Raw genomic sequence first — 21418 nt, forward strand, 5'->3', positions numbered from 1 at the left:
GGATTCTGCACATTCTGCCTGTGTCTGCATGGGTTCCTCCGGGTGCTCCCTTTCCTCCCATGAAGTCCCGGAAGACGAGCTGTTAGGGGAATTGGACATTCTGAATTCTCCCTCTGTGTACCCGAACAGGCGCCGGAATGTGGCGACTAGGGGATTTTCACAGTAACTTCATTGCAGTGTTAATGTAAGTCTACTTGTGACGCTAATAAAGATTATTATTGTATAAACTACTCTACAACGTAACTACATGTACTTTTCTGTATTTCACTCACCCTTCTTATTTCTGACCCAGGGGTCTTGCCATGTTCTCTCCGTTGCTTAACCATCTCATAACAGTCCATTTTCTTTGACTTAAATTACTCAGTGTCTGCCAATATCTCTTCTTGGTTGTGGGTCTCTCTATTTAGCCTTCACTATGAGATCATTAATTACTCCTATTTCATTGCTCAATGCCAGGCCTGATATAGCCTGCTGTCTGGTTGGCTCCAGAACATGCTACCTTTGCCCATCTGACTTCTCCAGTCTATATGTAAATTAAATTCCCCATGATTATCGGTGTGCCTTTCTAAAGGGCACCAATTATTTCTTCCTTTATGCTCCACCCTACCATAGAAAATACAGTGCAGAAAGAGGCCATTCGGTCCATCGAGTCTGCACCGATCCTCTTAAGCCCTCGCTTCCATCCTATCCCCGTAACCCAATAGCCCCTCCTAGCCTTTTTGGTCACTAAGAACAATTTATCATGGCCAATCTGGACGTCTTTGGACTGTGCAGAGGAAACCGGAGCACCCGGAGGAAACCCGCGCACACTCCGCACAGACAGTGACCCAGCAGGGAATCAAACCTGGGACCCTGGCGCTGTGAAACCACAGTGCTAATCACTTGTTCTGCCGTGCTGCCCCCTAGCCATGTGGTTACTTTTAGGGGCCCTGTACATGGCTTCCATAAGTGGCTGCGTGCCTTTATCTTTTCTCATCTCTACTCGAATCATTTCCACAACCTGGTTTCCTGAACTTAGGTCATCCCTCTCTAGTGTGCTAATACCATCATTAACTAACAGAGCCACACCTTCACTAAATAACCTTTACCCTTCAATCCATGTCCTCCTGCAGCTATGTCTCTATAATGGATATCAAACCATACTTATTTATTTCTATGTGTGCTCTCAGCTTATCTGTTTTGTTTCGAATGCTGCATACATTCAGATACAGAGCTTTTAGTTTTATCCTTGTATTCTTTACAAAACCACGAGTCTCATCTGTGGATTTACTGTTTGATTTGTACTCTCCGCTGCCTGGGTAAAGCGGGCAGCATAATCTAAGACCCCTTCCACCCAGCTTACTCACTCTTCCAACTTCTTCTATTGGGCAGGAGATACAAAAGTCTGAGAACATGCACAAACAGATTCAAAAACAGCTTCTTCCCCACTGTTACCAGACTCCTAAACGACCCTCTTATTGACTTACCTGATTAATACTACACTCCTGTATGCTTCACCCAATGCCGGTGTCTATTAATTTACATTGTGGACCTTGTGTTGCCCTATTATGTATTTTCTTTTCATTTTCTTTTCTTTTCATGTACTAAATGATCTGTTTGAGCTGCTCGCAGAAAAATACTTTTCACTGTACCTCGGTACACGTGACAATAAACAAATCCAATTCAATATCCCTTCATTTGCCATAATAATACTTTTCTCTTTTGCCTCGTCTCTGCTCTTTGATTTAGCACATCTTCCCAAATTTGATCCCTTTTCCCCTCTATTTAGTTTAAAATCCTCTCTACTTCCCTAGTTAAGCTGCTCACAGGAATACCGGATCCAGAACCATCCAGGTGTTGACCACCCCATCGGTATAGATCCCACTTTCCCCAGTTCTGTTGCCAGTGCCCCACGGACCAGAGCCCATCTCTCCCACACCAGTCTTTGAGCCACGCATTGATCTCTCTAATCTGATTTGCCCTATGTCAATTTCCACCTGCCTAGGTGATAATCCAGATCTTTTGAGGTCCTGTTTCTTAATTTGGTGTTTAGGTCCTCATACTGACTATACATAGCCTCCTACTTTGTCCTGCCTATGTTGTAATTTAATAGAGCTTGCACATTTTTAATATGCAAGTATCATGTGACCAAAATGATACAAGCAGTATCATGTGAGCAAAACTCCATTGAAGACATTTTAAATAGGATCTGGAATGGAATGGACTGCCCAATATGTGAGTCACTGGGCCAATCTAGATCAATGTATTTGCATAGATAAGGTGAGTATCTGCACCGTAAACGCTGAAGTGCCTGGTTCAGGTTGTGGAAAGGAAACCTGTAGCAATCCTGACCACAGTGCCATTGTATTAGACCAACAATATATTTAAAATGGGTGTTTCTGTTGCTTTGCAGTAAATTACAATTGTGAATGCCTAGCCATTTCATTTTTAACGTTCTGATGCCGTATCAATGTTGTGTAATAGGAACCCAAGTGTATCCTTTCGAGGTGCTTATAGTGCTAGTACTGTAACTGAATCATAAAACACTATTCCTGTGTTTGTGAGTGGTTTATTATGCATTGCTTGGGCCAAAACGTGTAATGGGCAGCAAGAAGGACAGGGAGTGGTCTGTATCGAATTGTGCCTAAAATCTACCTGCCCCGACCCAAAAAGCATCCCAGATATGTTGAAAATATAATTGATTTTCAAGTCCTTTGCACTGAGCGAGAGGGAGGCTTTATAAGAAAAATAGTTCATATATAGCCCAGCCCTGTATGTTTATTGACTGCTGGGTGTTGATATGCTGAGATTGGCCCCAAGCACTTAGTCACAATTCTTAAAATTGTATTGAGAGGGTGGAAAATTACATTATCGAGAGCCAAAAATGGAAGAACGTCAAGGCTCAAAGTCTTGGTGTACCAAAACCTGTGTCTTTGTTCTCCCCACTTCTTTGATGAACCTGTCAGAATATAATTGCCTCTCAGTTCATATTACTTTCCTACTTCACCTATGAAGAATATAATATTTCTGTTTTTTTTTATTGAATCATTTAGGAAGGAATGGGGCCTAGAGATGTTCTTGCCATCATCCCTTCTGCTGTACATGAAGGAAAAGCACAAACGGAAAATCCTTGCACATCATCTCAAAGCAACTCAAGTTCCAGGTCCTTCAGGCAAAAAGGTAAAACAAAGAAAAGCTAAGATCTTAGCAGAGCACTCAAAACAAGACAATATTTTAGCTTTATTGGTATTTGTATTCATATTCAGGAGTCCTACATGGCAGATGTTGAGTTGGCACAGAGAAATTGCTGAATTAGGAGAGCAAACTGTGCAACAATTTCTTTTCGCATTGCAATTCAATCTTGTGTATCTACTGAGCGGAAGTATTTGGATCAATTAAAACATCACTTGCCATTCTAACTCAACAAAACTATCGCACCCAATTGACCATTCACAGATATCTGCGGGTGGCGTTGCCACCATTTTATGGGTGAAAAGTGCTTTTTGATTTCAATCCCAACCAATCTGTCTCGAATTTTCAGATTGGTTCTGGATCCCTCAACCAGATGAAATAGTTTTGATGAGAGGCATCTTGTGCTCTTATTAGTGGTGAGCATGGATATGGGAAATGCATGAAATGGTGGCGTCCCGGAAACCCGCCGCCTTCCTCGCCTCAGCAGAATTACGGTCAACCTTCCCGCACTGCTGCCTATTGGGGCCCTTAAGTGGCTGATTAGGGGGAATGGGGTGGGCAGTCTATTATCGGGGCCAATTTCAGGGGTGAACTTGGGGTTGGGTGGAAAGGCGATGAATTTGTTACCACCCTGTTTTTCATACCTCCCCCAATGAAAACATGCCTGGAATTGACCCCATAAAATGTAGTCCCTATTGTGTGTTGTAAGTGAACTTATGTACACAGCTCATTTCCTATCAGTTTAATATATACTGTATCAGCCTAGGCTTAGTGTTAGTACACTCTTGTCTCAAGCTCATAAGGTTTAGATTCAATCTGGAGACTTGAGCACATCATCTAAACTGACATTTCAGTGCAGCACTAAGGGAGTGCTGCATTTCGGAGGTGTCTGCCAACTTTTGCATGAGACGCTAAACGGTGGCTGCCTGCCTGCCCCATCTTTGGTAAGAGTAAAAGGTCCCGTAACACGGTTGAAGGAAGAGAAGGGAAGTTCTGCTGGCTCCCTGGCTGATATTTTGAAGCCAACATCAGCAAAAATGATAATCTGGTCATTTACCTCATTCTATTTGTGCAACTTGTGACTTTGCTGTGAGCATATTGGATTTTTGTTTGCCTGCAATACAACAGTACATCAAAAGTAACTTATTGGCTATAAAACACGTTTGGACATCCTGAGGTCATAAAAGTTGTTATGCAAGTGCAAGTTCTTTCTTAACTCTACATAACTGGTCTACATCCTAGGGTGTTGAAGGAAGTGGCAGCGGAGATAGTGGATCCATTGGTTTTAACGTTCCAAAATTCCCTTGACACGGGAAAGTTTCCAGTGGATTGGAAAAATGCTAACGTAACTCCCTTATTCAAAAAGGGGGAGGCGGAATGTGGGATATTACAGTCATGTTAGCTTAACATCTGTTGTTGGGATATTGTTAGAATCAATTTTCAAGGAAATAATATCAGGACATTTGTAAAGTCAAAACGCTATCCATCAGAGTCAGCGTAGTTTTATGTAGGGCAAATCATGTTTGACTAATTTGCTAGAGCTCTTTGAAGATGTAACAAGCAAAGGGGATAATGGGGATCCTGTAGATGTAGCATATCTGGACTTCTGGAAGGTGTTTGATAAGGTGCCGCACTAAAGGTTAATTCACAAGGTTAATCACATGGGATTTGTCGTATGAAGAGAGATTGAACAGTTTAGGCCTATATCCTCTAGAGTTTAGAAGAATGAGCGGAGATCAAATTGAGCTGTGCAAGATGATAAAATGTATGGATAAAGTAGACGTGGAGCGGATCCTTCCTCTTGTGGGGCATTCTGGAACGAGAGGTCAGAGTCGTAGGATAAGAGGTAGCAAATTTAAAACAGAATTGAGAAGAAACTACTTCTCCCAATGGGTTGTGAATCTGTGGAATTTGCAGAGTGCGGTGGATTCTGGGACAGTGACTAAATTTAAGGAGTAGTTAGACAGATTTTTAATGGGTAATGGGTTGAAGGGTTATGGAGAATGGGCAGAACAGTGGAGTTAAGGCCAGGATGAGATCAACCATGATCGAATGGTGGAGCAGAGTCTATGTGCCAAATGGCCTAATTCTGCTCCTTTTTATCTTATGAATAACGGTGACTTGGCATCTAGCAGGCACAAAACATCAAGATTCAGCATTTGGGAAGAAATGATGATGCACCCACCTTTAATGCTGCAGCAAAATTCCCACATTGGAAGTTCCTCCCCTGTTTTTTTGCCTGGCAATTCGCTGGACAAAGTGGGCAGAAATTTGATGCAATAGATCTTCAAATTTAGCACATCCAATCAGAAAAGCTATAATTAGAACCCAAACCACGGACCACGGACCCTGGACCCCACCCACCCAACTTTGACATTGCTCTATTACACTGTGCTTGTTTTGCACTTGTCACAAAGGGGCTGTCATACGCTGTGATACACCTGCTATCGAATTTTATTTGGATACAGTGTTGCATGCAGAAGGAATAATCTTTTGTAAACATTTTGCCGAATATTTTTGTGAACTAAGTTCTAAAATGTTTATATTTAATTTATATTTATTTTGAGAATGATTGGCATTAAGTTTAGAGCTTTTTTTAAATCATTATTTGTTTCTGGAGTTGATAAAAAATGTCATTCCCACGAATAACTCTGCAAATGGCTTATTTGTTGGGCAAGGATTACTTTAGACTTTGTTCATTATCTGATGTAGGTAATAATTTGCTGCAAGCCTCAGTGACCTATTATATATTTCACACAGATCTCTGCGATACAAGCCAAACTGCAGTACCTGCGGATCCTGAATGAACTCCCATTGTATCCAGGGGGACTTTTTAACTCTGTTGTTCTGGTAATGTTACCAATAAACCATCTATTCATCTGTTAATTCATAACAGCAAGTAACATAAACTCTAAAAATACTCCAATCCAGACCTATTTTAGTCATAGTTTAGCTGTATAGACCTGGCTTGATCAAATCTTATGCTATATTACCAGTTCATAGTTGGAGCTATTCAAGAGGTCAGTACTTCTAGGTTCAGGAGATCAATATCCTGCTTCTGTTGACAACACAGAGGCTCCCGCTGAACATAAGCATCTATGGACATTGGGTGAAAATAGGAAAAGCTCATTTGTGATGCCACCACTTTAATGAACCATGTCAATCCTCTCTTCCGAGGCCTGCGTGTGAATAAAGGTGAAATTATACAACCAAGGGATAAATCTGGTAACTTCAGGCCAATCAGCTTAACATCGGTGATGGGGAAACTTGTAGACACCATGAAACATTTTGGAAAAACATGGGTTACATACTGATAGCCTAACACAAATTTGTTAAAGGCAAGACATATCTGACAAGATTGACTTAACACAGAGGGTTGATGAAGGTAATTGATGTGTCTGTGGACTTTCAAAAGCATTTGCTTAAGTGTCCCATAATAGACTTGCCAGCAAATTGAAGCCCATTGGATTAAATGGACAGTGATAACATGGATACAAAATTGGATAAGAGTTAGAAAGCAGAGTATAGGAGTGAATAGTAATTTTTCAAATGAAGGATGGATGGAGTAGTTCCTCCAGAATGTATATTAACACCACTGCTAAATTTGGTATGTTAATGGTCTGGAGTTTGAGTATGGGAAGTGAAATTTCCAAGTTTGCAGATGACAGAAGTGGAGGCAGCATTCAGACAGAACATCTGGTCTTTCTAGGAAGCTCTTCAAAATCAAGAGGTAGCCTCTTTAAAAGAAACTGCGGTTAAAAAACCAGCTGCTCAAAAGAGGAAGTTCTTCAGAGCTAATGGGTCACTGTAGAGCCCATGCAGGGGAACCACACCCAGCCCTGGCAGGACCACCACATGGCATGGGCAACCCTGCCATTGGTAAAATACCAGCAGCAATGGGAGGAGGCCTTGGAGTGCCGTTAATTGGGCCGTCCAATACCCACATAAAATTCCAGCCATAGACTGGATAAGTGAGTGGACAGCAAGATAGCTGGTGGAGTATAATGTGGGAACATATGAGGTATATTGGATAATAAGAATAGAAATGTAATGCAGGAAAAAGACACTTGAGTGCATGAAGTTTCAGTTCAGCGACTCTTTATACCTCTGGCACCAAACATTTAAGTTTAAAAAATAATCATTTTAAAGTTACAGAAGATTTTAAATATGTTGAGAGTTCGCACCCTGATCTGAGCAATTCTGAACAGTCAACCTTCTTTATTTCACACCCAAAACATTGGCTCTGCCCATAGCACTGGCCCCGCCTCCTCAAGAGACTGTCAAAAATGCTCCCCAATTCTGAATCTGGCAGGCCTGCACTTTACCCGGCTGACAACCACCATGGCAAATACAGCGTCCCACATCCAGGCCCGAGCAGAAGTCCGGTCAGAAGTCGGGAGTTGGAGATGATGACCTGCCCGCTTCACACTTTCCTGCTTATAAGTTGCTGGTCCCAACAACTATACGAACACTTACCGTTTACTAAGTAATTGCACAATTAACAAGTTTTATTAATGAGCTATGATAGCTAAAACATTCAAATCAACATTAGTGACAACATTTTCTTCAGTAATAACAGTTATGGACAAATGGTGAGGATTAGGATGATATCCGGTATTGCTCGAGATTAACTTCTTAGTCCATCATCGGTGCATATTGTGGAAATATACAAGACATTAAAAACACGATCAACTTCTTGTTTTTTGATAGGGCCTAGGCTAGGTAGTGAGTCAGCCATCTTAGGGTCTAAGTGATTCACGTCTTCATGAACTTTATGAGCAGGAACAATTATTGCTTTACCTACAGTCTCACTGCATGACGCTTCTGCATCTTCTTCAGGGACTAGAGTAGGCCTCCTCGCACTAGATGCACTCTCTGAATTCAGGGGTCAACATCACTGTTCGATTCTTCATCACTTGAGTCACTGCCAGCCAACACTTCAGATTTGGCTGCGCCATTGAATGTGCTGCCTGTTCTCACATCATCCACAAGGCCTTTGGCATGAAGCAGCTTCCCTCTGTGAACCATCTTCTGAGGTTGCCCTCTACTTACAGGTTCAATGATCAAAGTGTGACCACCAATGTCAAGACGTTTAATGACTTTGTGACCTTCCGGATCCCAGGGGCGAAATTCTCCTACCCGCCCCGCCACATTTCTGCGCCGACCGGCCGGTGGGAGTCTCCGTAACACCGGCCGGTCAATGGGGTTTCCCATTGTGGGGCAGCCCCACGCCTTCGGGAAACCCCCGGGCGCCGGCAAAACGGAGACTCCCGCTGGAGGAGAATGACGCCCCAGACATCTTGGGCGGGATTCTCCACCCCCACGCCGAAGTGGCCGCGCTGTCGTGAACGCCGTTGAGGTTCACGACGGCGCGGAACGGCCCCGGTCCCGACCGATTCAGGCACTGACAATGGGCCAGTATCGGGGTCACGTCATCTACCGCGGCCTTGTCGCCCGCGTAAAAGCGACGGCGAATAGATGACGCGGCCGGCGCCGCATAACGGACGTCATCCACGCATGCGCGGGTTGGCCGGCGCCAACCCACGCATGCGTGGTTGCCGTCCTGTCCAAATCCACCCCGCAAGAAGATGGGGGACGGATCTTGCGGGGCCGCGGAAGGAAGGAGGTCCTCCTTCAGAGAGGACGGCCCGACGATCAGTGGGCACCGATCGCGGGCCACCCCACATTCAAGGTGAAGCCCGGTGCAGGATCCCCCCTCGCACCCCCACAGGCCACCCCCCCTAGCGTTCACGCACCGCCCACGACTGCAGCGACCAGGTGTGGACGGCGCCGGGGAACCCGCCGTTTTGACCTGGCCGCTCGGCCCATCCGAGCCTCAGAATAGCGGGAGAATCGCCATTTGGGGTATCTCCGGCGATTCTCCGGCCTGTGGCCCGCGAAACTCGACCGGCCCTTTCCCGCCACTTGGGAGAATCGCGGGAGGGCGTCGGACCGGCGTCCCCGGAAATTTCGGCGGCCCAGGCGATTCTCCCAACCGGCGTGGGAGTGGAGAATCGCGCCCCCAGGGTGGGATTCTCCATCGGTGGGATCCTCTGCATTGCCGCCAGCGCACTCACACCCATGGATTTCCCAACACCATGGGGTTGGTCACAATGGGAAGCCCCATTGGACAGCTGCCGGGCTGGAGGATCCCGCTGCCGGCAGGGGCGCGTCACGCCGGAAAACAGGTCTGGCGGGACAGAGAATCCCAACCCTGGTATCTTATTTTGAACCTGTATATTCTGATTCCTGAGGAATACTCTTGCACTGATTAGAGATCAATAGCGTCAGCCTTGTGGCAATAGAGTGCTCTTCTTCTTCGCGTTTTTTTCTTTGTTCTCTTGGGTGCCACCTCAAACATTGCTGGGTCTCTCCTAAAGGCGAGGTAGTGCAGAGAACAGCCTGTTGAGGAATATGGAATACGGTAATGTGCATAAACCTGTTCTGAAAGATACTCGGGATACTTTTATTTGTTCTCCGGAGATAGGGGGCGAAATTCTCCCGAAACTGCGCGATGTCCGCCGACTGGCGCCCAAAACGGCGCCAATCAGACGGGCATCCCGCCGCCCCAAAGGTGCGGAATGCTCCGCATCTTTGGGGGCCGAGCCCCAACATTGAGGGGCTAGGCCGGCGCCGGAGGAATTTCCGCCCCGCCAGCTGGCGGAAACGGGGCGACATTCTCCGACCCCCCGGGGGCTACCATGAATCCCGCCCCCGCCGGTTGCCGAAGTCTCCGGCACAGGATATTCGGCGGGGGCGGGAATCATGGGGCGTTTCCGCCAGCTGGCGGGGCGGAAATTCCTCCGGCGTCGGCCCCTCAATGTTGGGGCTCGGCCCCCAAAGATGCGGAGCATTCCGCACCTTTGGGGCGGCGCGATGCCCATCTGATTGGCGCCGTTTTGGGCGCCAGTCGGCCGACATCGCGCCGTTTCCGGAGAATTTTGCCCACGGCCTTTGTTGCCCCGCCAGCTGGCGCGGAAATGACATCCCCGGGCGGCGCATGCGCGGGAGCGTCAGCGGCCGCTGACAGGTTCCCACGCATGCGCAGTGGAGGGAGTCTCTTCCGCCTCTGCCACCATGGCGGAAGCGGAAGGGAAAGAGTGCCCCCACGGCACAGGCCCGCCCACGGCTCGGTGGGCCCCGATCGCGGGCCAGGCCACCGTGGGGGCACCCCCCGGGGCCAGATCGCCCCGCGCCCCCCCCAGGACCCGGGAGCCCGCCCACGCCGCCTTGTCCCGCCGTTCAAAAGGTGGTTTAATCCACGCTGGCGGGACAGGCAATTTATCAGCGGGACTTCGGCCCATTCGGGCCGGAGAATCGAGCGAGGGGGGCCCGCCAACCGGCGCGGCGCGATTCCCGCCCCCGCCGAATCTCCGGTGCCGGAGACTTCGGCAACCGGCGGGGGCGGGATTCACGCCAGCCCCCGGCAATTCTCCAACCCGGCGGGGGGTCGGAAAATGACGCCCCAGATCTTGTTTAGATTTGATTCAAAAGCACTTGAGTGGCGCCTCAACAGATCCCTGGTCAGACTTCATGGCAGAGTTAGGTATGAATGGTGTAATTTGCTTGAGGTAGGGGTATGGCATTACCCGTAATCCCCTCTAACCTGGCAGAGAATGGCTTCCCTTCCATGGTCCGTCTTCCGACTGATAGCTTCAACGGGCAAAATTCTCCGGCGCCTGCCGTTGGTAGCGGAGACGCAGGCGTCGTGAAAGAAACCGGTGCCAATCCTTTTCCAATGCTCCGGTCCCCCATTGACAACGGAATCAAGGTTCGTGCCCATGCGCCAGCAGGAGAGTGCCCACTTAGTGGGCCAGACACCATGGGCTGGATTCTCTTATTGGACTATGTCCCCATGCCGTCGTGAAAACTAAGGGGCGGAATTCTCCCCCCCCCCAAGCGGCCTGCCCAACACGACAGGTTCCCGGCGCCATCCACACTTGGTCGCTGCTGGCGTGAACAGCGCGGGAACGCTGGGGTGGGGGCGGCCTGTGGGGGGGGCGAGGGGGGTTCCTGCACCGGGGGGGGGCTCAAAATGGGTCTGGCCCGCGATCGGTGCCCACCGATTGGCGGGCCGGCCTCTCTGAAGGAGGACCTCCTTTCCTCCGATGCCCCGCAAGATCGATCCGCCATCTTCTTGCGGGGCGGCCGTGGGGAGGACGGCAACCGCGCTTGCGCGGGTTGCCGCCAGCCAATCCGCGCATGCACGGGTGACGTAATTTACGCGGCGCCGCTTTTACGCGGCGCCAAGGCCCGGCGCGCGTAAATGACGCGGCGCCACTCCTAGCACCCCGGGGCGGGAGAATAGGGGGCTGGGAACGGCCTCTGACACAGGAGTGAAACACTCCGGTTTTCACTCTGGCGTCGGGACTTAGTCTCCCGATGGGAGAATTGCGCCCGTGGTCTTTTACGTCAGGAAAACTGTCGTCAAAAGGCCAAAGATCCCCCGTTTTGCAGGGGGCAAGCCAGCAGCTGTCGTAGAGCTTGCAGCTCTAGCTGCCAATATGGTCCCCCGCACATATGAGACTTAGACCACGCATGCGCACAGCAGCGGTCGCGCCGTGTCCCATGGCGGACTCAGCCCATGGACCTGGACCACCAAGATAGTGCTCCGCATCATCCCGAACCGCCCGCACCGAATAAAGTCCCCCCCCCCCCCTCTTCTCGCCAATCGACTGAGTCCGCAGCCACCATGCAACGATCACGGACGGTGGGATCATGTTGGAACCACGCCATCGTGAATTTGTTGGTCGGGGACGGAGAATAGCGCAGCAGGCCTCAAGCAATGACCTGAGGATACTCACCACGGTGTACTCCACGAGTACGCCGATTTTCGGGGGGGGGCTGAGAATTGCGAAACCAGTGCCGGTCCCGATTTCGTGTGCCAAAACGTATTCTCTGCCCCGTCACCGAACATGATTTCGGCGTCGGGGGGGGAAAGAATCCAGACCCATATTCCCCGACCCCTGTGATTCTCCGGTCCTCTGGGCCGAGAATCACGTGGGCGTGAGTTACTACAGGTATTTCCCAATGCGGCCCTGATGTGTTGGACTTCATGGTGAGCCAAGGGGATAACTCCTTAAGGAGGCCAAAGTCCATCCGAGGGCCACCCTCGCCCTGACAAGACATGCCCCCCCCCTCCCAGAGACTCCTCAATAAAAAGACCCGCCCCAGAGACCCTCTAAATAGGGAGAGCACCATAAACCACCATAGACCCACAAGTAAAGAGACCCCTGTCAGGAAGCCCCCCTCCAAAAAAAGAGAAACCTGTCAGGACGCCCCTCCCCCAGAAAAGAGACTCCTGTCTGGAAGCTAGAGAGCAATTCAAAGAGAGGCAGTGAAAACAATTACTACTGTAACACTTACCTGGGCATATACCTGCTGGCTTAGACAGAGGAAGCACCATGTGTCAATTCCTGGAAAGAGAAATCAATGGCCTGTGTTTCAACCTCTCAGATCCTTGAGTGACAAGCCATTCGTTCTTCACCCTTAGTGGGCTGTGATTGACAGCTTCCACACACCCACAGCTGTCAGCCTTGCTTTATTGATCTTCCTTCATGGTTGAGTAACGCTCAAGTGCTCCAACCACAATGTCTATGAACATCAAGCACTTCAAAGAGAGTTAAGAGTTACTGAGCCGGAGCGGAGGTGGCAGGGGTGTTGAGCAACGCAAGGACTGGCCAGCCATGCCTGAAGAAGCTGCATGACCTCCTCAGGACTGCCCAGGTGAGTCGCCACCTCTACCCCTGGCACCACCCTCGTCCCGCAAACCCTCACTCCTCCACCCTCCATGCAGCCCCCACCAGGCAGATGAGTAAGCAGTGCCGAGTCAGGATGGGCAGCCCTCCCCAAGCCAGACAGAATAAATCACCACCTCCCTGCCCCTGTCACTACCCCATCTCACACCCCGCATGCTACCCCCCTTCCTCTTTTGTCTTGCAGGTACACCTTCCAACAAGGCGGGACCATCCAGGGTCCTTCACCCCCAGCCGCAACCCAACAAAACCCCAAGCACCAGTTTGAGGACGATACCAACTTCTCACCACTGCTGTCACCGGCACCCTCCACCATCCACCCTCCACCATCCCAGAGACTTTCACCTCGGTGGGTCATCCTGGAGGCTCCTGGGACACGATCTGGAACGCACAACATAAATGCTGAGGTACGTCAGGTGGAAACCCCCAAGGGGCGGACAATTGGAGGACAGCCCGACCTCAGCGACCGGCTGCCTTCCAGACGGGTCTCGCGCTTCTGGAAAGAGTTGCCCTGTCAATGCTGGAGATGCAGACACAGAGATGGGGACTGCATGAGGGGTATCAGCAACCATCTAACATCGACAGATGCAGCTGGAGGAGTCCAACTGCCTGCAGGAGCTGGAGGCAGTGCCAGGAATGCACAATACCCAGGCCAATGCCGAATGGGTGGTGCCACAGTCAAAGTCTTGGGTGAAGATATCCAAGGCCTGGGGCACATGTGCGGGCGGTGGCTGAGGCGCAGGACAGGAGGGCAGCTATGTCATAGGCAGCCATGTACTAGGGCCATATGGACACTGCTGCGGAGTTTCAGAGTGTGGCCCAGTCGCAACGGTCCATGGCTGCGGGCGTCGAAAGCATTGGCCTGTGCTGGCTAAACTGAGCTTGTCACAGCTGGACCTGGCACAGTCCCTGTGTTCCATGGCCAAGAACATCGAGACCCTGGTTGAGACGAGTGGGCCTCCAGGACTAGCAGCATCAGATGACGGCAGAGGCCCTGGAGCTCGCTCAGGCTGCATTCCTGTCCCAAGGAGTAGCCCGGGGACCATTGGGCATCTCAAGGATAGAGGAGGTGATGTGGCCCATGCTGGTGACTCCTCCAGGGGAGGGCTGGAATATCGCAGTGTCTTTCAATCCCCCACCCCCCCGCAACCTATCCCTGGCGCATCCGATGGGCACTGCAGATTTACTCGGATATTACCAGAATTTCAAAGGTTAAGGCATGTATTCCATGTGCAGGGGTGACACCCGGAAGACTGAAGTTGCTCCAGAGGACCGCTGCCAAAGGGGACCCATGTCACAGGGCGAGATGCGCAGCAGGCTGCCTCCACATCTGATGTACCGTCTGGGGATCCATATTGACGAACCATTAGGACACGCAAGATTAGAAAGGTATATAACAGTTAAGCTGGCACAGGTGAAGCACAGAGGTTAGCATTAGGGCACAATACCTTGTATATATCACATTAAACATCGACATTCCAAACTGCCTCAGTCCTCTGTCTGAAGGGTGTGAGGGCTGCACTGGATGCAGAGGGTGTGCTGGAGGAGTGTGATAGGGAGGCCGGTAGTTTGTGGGCTACTGGTGTGGTGTGTAGGTGTTGGAGGCAGGCATGGGGCAGAGCCCCAGGACAGTCTGACATTTCCCCCAGAGTCGCCCTGGGAGGCAGTAGAGGACAGAGCCAGAGATATGTGGTAGGGCCTACCTGGTGAGTGACCCATCACTGCTCACCACCCCTGTAATCACCCTCACCACCACTTTCCCCCTGGACCCCATCCCCATCCCACCTGAAGGCCGGTGTGCCTGTGTGATGGAATGGCCAGCACGCATGCAGGGATCACCCTGGCGGATAGTGGAATGTGTCACCAGGGCAGGATTCAGACTCTGTCAAACAATGGGGAGCACCAGAGCTCATCGCACTGCGGGCCATCCTCATCATCCTGAATCCCATGGACCAGAGCCGCTGATATTGCCGAATCAGGACCAACACCCTGTAGTAAAGCTGGTGGGAAGCTGAGGGTTCCTGGAGTGGCCTGGGGAGGGGACACCCATACGGCCGGAGGCACTCTGCATGTTTACCGTGGGCAGTCAGCGGAGTGTGCAGCCGGATGGCTGCCTTGCGGGCTGTGGTAATGGTCGGCCATGCACGGATACCTTGGCCCTGGGAAGCACCCAGCCCCATGGCCGTCTCCTGGTCATTCCCTCTGCTCCACCCTGCCCTGGCAGATGCCCTCCCTGCCAGTCCACTGTTGTGGATGTGGAAACTTTCCTTACCTCCTCTCTCTCCCTCAGCAGCCGCCACGCCCGGCCCCCATTTTTAATTACCACAAGCACTGGTGTCACTTCCACCTGGCAGGTCAGAGCATCGTGGGAGGCCGGAGAGTACAGGGTCAGGCTGTTACTGATATGTCAACGCATGCTGTAGGTTTTGCATGCCCACGCCAGCGTTGGGCACCCGATGCAGACCTTGATTTTTGGCTTCCTACTTATTCTCTGCCCGATCACGTTTCCAGCATCGCTGAACGGAGAATCCACCCCCTGATCTCTCAAGGAATCTGGGGAAATGGGGAGCAGAGAGGAAAGTGGAGTTGAAGCAGAAGATCATTCATGATTGTATTGAATGGTGGATTCTAGGGAGCACCTGATCTACTCTTGCACCAGTTTCATATGTTCTTGTGTCACATAAGTGTACAACCAATAGCTGAAAATCGGACAACTCCAACTTCTCAATATTTAATAATTGATCATAAATACCATGACACGGGCAGCACGGTGGCGCAGTGGTTAGCCCTGCTGCCTCATGGCGCCGAGGTCCCAGATTCGATCCCGGCTCTGGGTCACTGTCCGTGTGGAGTTTACACATTCTCCGCATGTTTGCGTGGGTTTCGCCCCCACAACCCAAAGATGTGCAGGGTAGGTGAATTGGCCACGCTAAATTGCCACTTAATTGGAAAAAATAAATGAATTGGCTACTCTAAATTTATAAATAAATAAATACCATGACACCAAAGCGACACTACAGAAAAGTTATTAAATATTCACTCATAGTATCGTTACATCGTTTTCAATTTCAGGTGATAAACAAATATACATATTAAGCTAATATATCATGCTCTTCTAAAATGTGTATTAGTGCAGCAATGTGTACCAGCAAGATGTCACAATGTATATTTATACAGTGGGCAGAATGTGTCACAAAATAGAGCGATGCAGTTAGATGTTCCAAACTCAATGCCATGAGTTTTCTTACGACGTTTAACGCCATGGCATTCACTCAGGACAAAATAAACCCTTAGTTGAGCTCAAAAATGTGGTTAAATCTTGGGACTGGAGAAGAAATTAGCTGAAGGACAGGATCACTGGCTGCTTGTTAGAGAGTTATGTTGGCTTGGACAAGAACTTGAATTATGATGGCCCCAAGGAATTGTGCTGTTTCTGATTTACATCAATGACTTAGGTTCAAAAACTCAATGCAAATTGGTCAAATCTGCAGCTGCTACCAAACTAGATGGGGGAGTGGAATTAGAACACATTACTCTGAAGTTATAAAGTTCTTTGCAAAATATATCCGGGTGAGCATAATAATAGCTGATATTTGATATGACAAGCTGTATTGCACATAGAAAATAGACCATACATTCTCTAAATGGTGTTGAAGTTTCTAATGATAAACTTGAAAAAGACTTAATGTGGCTAACCTCAAAACACAACATGTACACCAAATTCAGATGAACTTTCAACAAAGCAAATCGGATGCTGAAATACATACCAGCAAGTCAGTAGTTCATTCCGACTCAGTTGTGGTCACCACGACATAGGGTAAGCATTTCAAGCATTTGAGACAGTGCATTGGAAAGTTTTGGCGCAAATCTTTAACGTCAAAGATTGGAGTTTTGATGAGAGACTGTAGAAACTGGAGTGTAATGCAATGGAATAAAGGTTCAGACTTATCAAGGAAGATTTAGGATTTTTTCACACAAGAAAGTGATAAACAGCTGGAATGGATCCAGACTGTGTAGTTGAGGCAAAACATTGAAATTGTCCAAGAATAATTGGATCTCTCAATGGCAGAACTTAAGGGTCTTTCTGGATGGAGGAGCTGAGATAAGCTGAATTACCTTCCTTGCCCATAATTATCATGTGAAAAGAAGTTTAGTGATGGTGCGAATTCTTTGTAATTCATTTCTGAATGGAGTCCTGATGGTGTTACTCTAGGTGCACAGTAGTACTGTTGCTTCACAGCGTCAGGGACCCGGGTTCGATTCCCGGCTTGGGTCACTGTCTGTGCGGAGTCTGCACGTTCTCCCCATGTCTGCGTGGATTTCCTCCGATGCTCCAGTTTCCTCCCACAAGTCCCGAAAGACGTGCTTGTTAGGTGAATTCGACGTTCTGAATTCTCCCTCAGTGTACCCGAACAGGCACTGTAATGTGACGACTAGGGGATTTTCACAGTAACTTCATTGTAGTGTTAATGTAAGCCTACTTGTGACACTAATAAAGATTATTATTATTAAACATCTAGAGCCTGACTTCCCAGTATTAGGATCTCCTCCATGATTAGCCCTGTTTAGGTTGAACACCCAAGTTGATAGGGTCAGGGAGAGGCCACTTAATTGAAATAAAACAAGCATGTATCAGTGTCATGAGAGGTGTATTTCAGCTACCCATCTGGACCTAAAGGCTGCAAATTATGGTGAAAAAGTGTTCTGGAGGAAAGCTGCTGCAAATTTTCTGCCTTAATAAGAAGGCTGAAAAGTTAAATTAATATGTTTCACATCATCAGGGCTCTAAGCCATGACCCAAACCCGATGCCACAGGTAGAACTTACAACTGTCATTTCATTGACCAATAAAACTGCTTATACTCAGCATTCTGGTTGCAAATGCACCACTTGACAGATCCCAAGGCAGGACCATTGAAGCTAATAGTTTGGGTAGCTACACCCCCAGTCATGCCAGCTTGTTTACAGTGGTTACAAGGATACAGGCTCCAATGCAGTAAGAGCCTGCACCAGATAAATTCAAATATCAGTTTCCAGTCTAATTTGCAACTCTTCCTCCGAAGATGCAATGGGAATGCACTGGATTCCCAATGGTTTCACCCTCTCCCTCTTTGCAAGTGGTGAAAACCCTCTTTAAAAAGGGTCCCTATCCCAAGGCTTTGGCCTAGAAATTTCCTCACAGATGATCCAGGTTCACCTCTCCATCTTTTCTGCAAATGTGACAAAAAAACCATTTTGTGTGATCACATTTCCGACAGCAGTGACTACATTTTGAAAGTACTTCTTGGCTGGGAAGTGTTTTCTGACACCCTGAAGTTAGAAAATGGAGTACCATAACTGAAACGTCTTTCTATGTTTAAACAGAATATCTGCTGCACTGCCAACAAAGTTACAAAAACCAAGTGAGACAGCTCCAAATAAATTCCTATCTTTGGTTTTTAATGTTTCTGTGGTTTCTTCACACAATTCTTGCACAAAACTATTTTTGAAATACCAAGAAACGACTTTTTTCTATTATTGGACAAGTGTAGGGTCATTATCATTTTGGATCCCGGGGAGAAAGCTGGACATTGTGGAACTGCCACTGAAGGCAATGGAAAGTGAAATTGGATGGGGGAGGCAGTCGATCAACAACCATCAGTTTCACATCTCTGCCCAAATTGAAAATGACCCCCTTAATGTTTTCATTTGATATTCCAGTGTGCTCGTTCAACAGTAGCATTAAACCATTTAAAATAAATTAGCTATTGACTACATTAACATTGCAAACAATGAAATTCATACAAATCTTTTATGCATTGATGTGCTGTTATTGCCAATAGAATTTACAAAGCTAATGTCATCAAACATTAAAACTATAAAGTGTTCTCATGAGATTGTTTCACTGCAAGCTTTTTACATTAAAATGTAACGTGAACTGTGCGGTGTATTGATTCATCCAGATGAAAATGTATCATTTGCTGCCTTTCAGGATGCAAAGCAGTCAGAAATGACTCTGCTAGTTGGGCCACAGCATGGCATCAGTCATGTTATAGACCTAAAAACAAATCTCACAACCATTCTGGCAGAATTTGGCCGTGTGAGCCGGATCCAGTTGTTCAGGGAGAAGGAGAACGTAGCTCGGGTCGAGCTAACCATATCAGAAGCCAAGGTATGAGATTACATATAACATTTTTATCCTTAACATCACAACCAGAATGTAATTTTGTTTCTAAATAATGGGGCCAACACTGCGGAGCTGACATTGTATGTACTTGTAGAGCTGACTTCCGTTTGTGACCATGGTGATTGGTCACATACAGGGCTGCTCCTGTTCAAAGTCACAGAAAAGGGCTCTTTTTACCCAGATCCGGGTGGAATTTTGATGAAAAGGCGTAGGTGAATGTTAGAGGATTAGTTTACCCCTGGAATGGTACGTCTTCTGATCACCGGACCCGGCGGGAAACAGTGAGAGGTTTGGCTGGAAAGTCTTGCTTCACAAGACAGTCTCTTCCAGCATGCAGGCGGGGGAGGGGCAAGCTGTAAGGCCCCAGATTCAGGAACTGATGACTTTTGTCAAGGAGGAATTCCATAAACAGAGGAAGGAAATGCATGAGGATCATGCAAAGGCCATTGCAGAAGCTGTGGCACCCCTAAAGAGTGCTTTGGAGGGGATGGAGAAGTGTTTGGAGGTGCAGGGGTCACAGATTCGGGAGATTGAAGGAGTGATCTCGGACCACATTTGGTGGCTCTGGAGGCAGAGGTGGGGTACGAATGGCAAGGGAGCTGGTGGGTGGGGGGGGGGGGTTTATGAAGAGGATGGCTATGGTGGATCCATGGCGCTTTCAGAGCCCAGGGGGAAGGGAGTATTCCTTCTTTTCACACATCTATAAGGTGTATTCGAGGATTGATTACTTTGTAGTGAGTCGAGAGCTTTTGGTTGGGGTGGAGGGGGCAGATTATGCGGGGATAGTTATCTTAGACCATGCACCCCACTGGCTGGATATTCGGTTCAGTACGGGACGAGAGCAGAGGCCGGGGTGGAGGTTTGACTCGGGGTTGTTGGCGGATGGAGGTTTTTGTGATAAGGTGCGGCTGGCGATTAGGGATTATGTGGAGTTCAATCAGAATGGGGAGGTATCGGCGGGCATTTTTTGGGAAGCGCTGAAGGCAGTGGTCCGGGGAGAAATTATCTCATTTATGGTTCGTGCGAATAAGGAAAGGAGGGCGGAACATAACCGTCTAGTGAGCGAGATAGTGGAGGTGCACAGGGAATATTCGAGGGTGCCCACCGTGGAGGGATTGGCGAGGAGGAAAAAGTTGCAGGGGCAATTTGACAGGCTGAGAACGGGGAGGGCGGTAGGGCAACTGCGTAGGGCAAGAGGGGTGCAATACAAGTATGAGCAGAAGGCAAGCCGCATGCTGGCGCACTAGCTGCGGAGGCAGGCTGCGTCCAGGGAAATATTGAAGATCCGGACTGGGGCTGGGGATTTGGTGTCAGAGCCAGGGAAGATAAATGAGGCATTTAGAGAGTATTACCAGGGACTTTATGAGGCAGACTCAGGAGGAGAGGAGGGGGACATGGGGTGGTTTCTGGATGAGCTGGAATTTCTCCAGGTGGAGGAAGCAAAGAGGCAGGCATTGGAGGAGCCCCTGGGGCTGAGAGAGGTGCTGGATAGTATCGGGGGTATGGAGTCGGGGAAGGCCCCTGGGCCAGATGAGTACCCGGCGGAATTTTATAAGGAATTTGCGGCGGACCAGGCACCACATCTGTTGGGGCGTTTAATGAAGCACTGGAGAGCTTCCGGTTGCGGCTATGCGGAGCTAAGCCGCACGATTCGGCAGCTCCCGCGATTACGGACTTTCGGACTCGCTAGAGGCGCCCCAACGGAATTTATTTTACAGACAACCCGTGGGGAAGAGGAGAGAGAGGTCCCCTACCGACTTTTATGGACCGGACCCGAAGTGCAACGGCCAAAAAAGCTGCACTGGAGCAGCGGGAGAAGCGAGGGGAAAAAAACAAAATGGCGGCGGCCGGGGACAAAGAGGAGATGCAGGAATTCATCAAGCGCTGCTTCGAGGAGCTGCGTAAGGAGATGCTGGCGCCTATGTTGGCGGTAATTGAAGGACTAGGGATAACCCAGAAGGCCCACGAGGTGAAGATCCAGGAGGTCCAGAAAAGAGTGAGTGAGAATGAGGACGAGCTCTTGGGCCTGGCGGTGAGAGTGGAGCGGCACGAGGCGCTACACAAGAAGTGGGCGGGAAGACTCGAAGACCTGGAGAACAGGTCGAGAAGAAATAATCTGAGGATCCTGGGTCTACCAGAAGAAGTGGAGGGGGCCGATGCCGCGGCATACGCATGCACGATGATTGGGGCAATGATGGGCGTGGAGGCCCCTTCGAGGGCGCTGGAGCTGGACGGGGCACACCGGGTGCTGGCGAGGAAGCCCAAGGCAACTGAGCCGCCAAGGGCGATGGTGGTGAGATTTCACCGGTTTACGGACAGAGAGAGGG

General features: G+C 49.1%; 1 protein-coding gene across 7 annotated transcripts in view; it reads left to right on the forward strand.

The window, feature by feature from the left end:
* frmpd3 (FERM and PDZ domain containing 3) overlaps positions 1 to 21418 on the forward strand; it is a 698336-nt gene that overhangs the window by 618485 nt on the left and 58433 nt on the right. For all 7 annotated transcript variants that reach the window (XM_072505444.1, XM_072505439.1, XM_072505443.1 and 4 more), the window contains 3 exons: positions 3033 to 3159; positions 5932 to 6021; positions 18897 to 19076. In XM_072505444.1, the coding sequence (XP_072361545.1) occupies positions 3033 to 3159; positions 5932 to 6021; positions 18897 to 19076 (397 nt within the window). The remainder of the gene's footprint in view (positions 1 to 3032; positions 3160 to 5931; positions 6022 to 18896; positions 19077 to 21418) is intronic.

The sequence above is a fragment of the Scyliorhinus torazame genome, chromosome 5 (genome assembly GCF_047496885.1).
Source record: "Scyliorhinus torazame isolate Kashiwa2021f chromosome 5, sScyTor2.1, whole genome shotgun sequence".
In the NCBI taxonomy this organism is placed as follows: domain Eukaryota; kingdom Metazoa; phylum Chordata; class Chondrichthyes; order Carcharhiniformes; family Scyliorhinidae; genus Scyliorhinus; species Scyliorhinus torazame.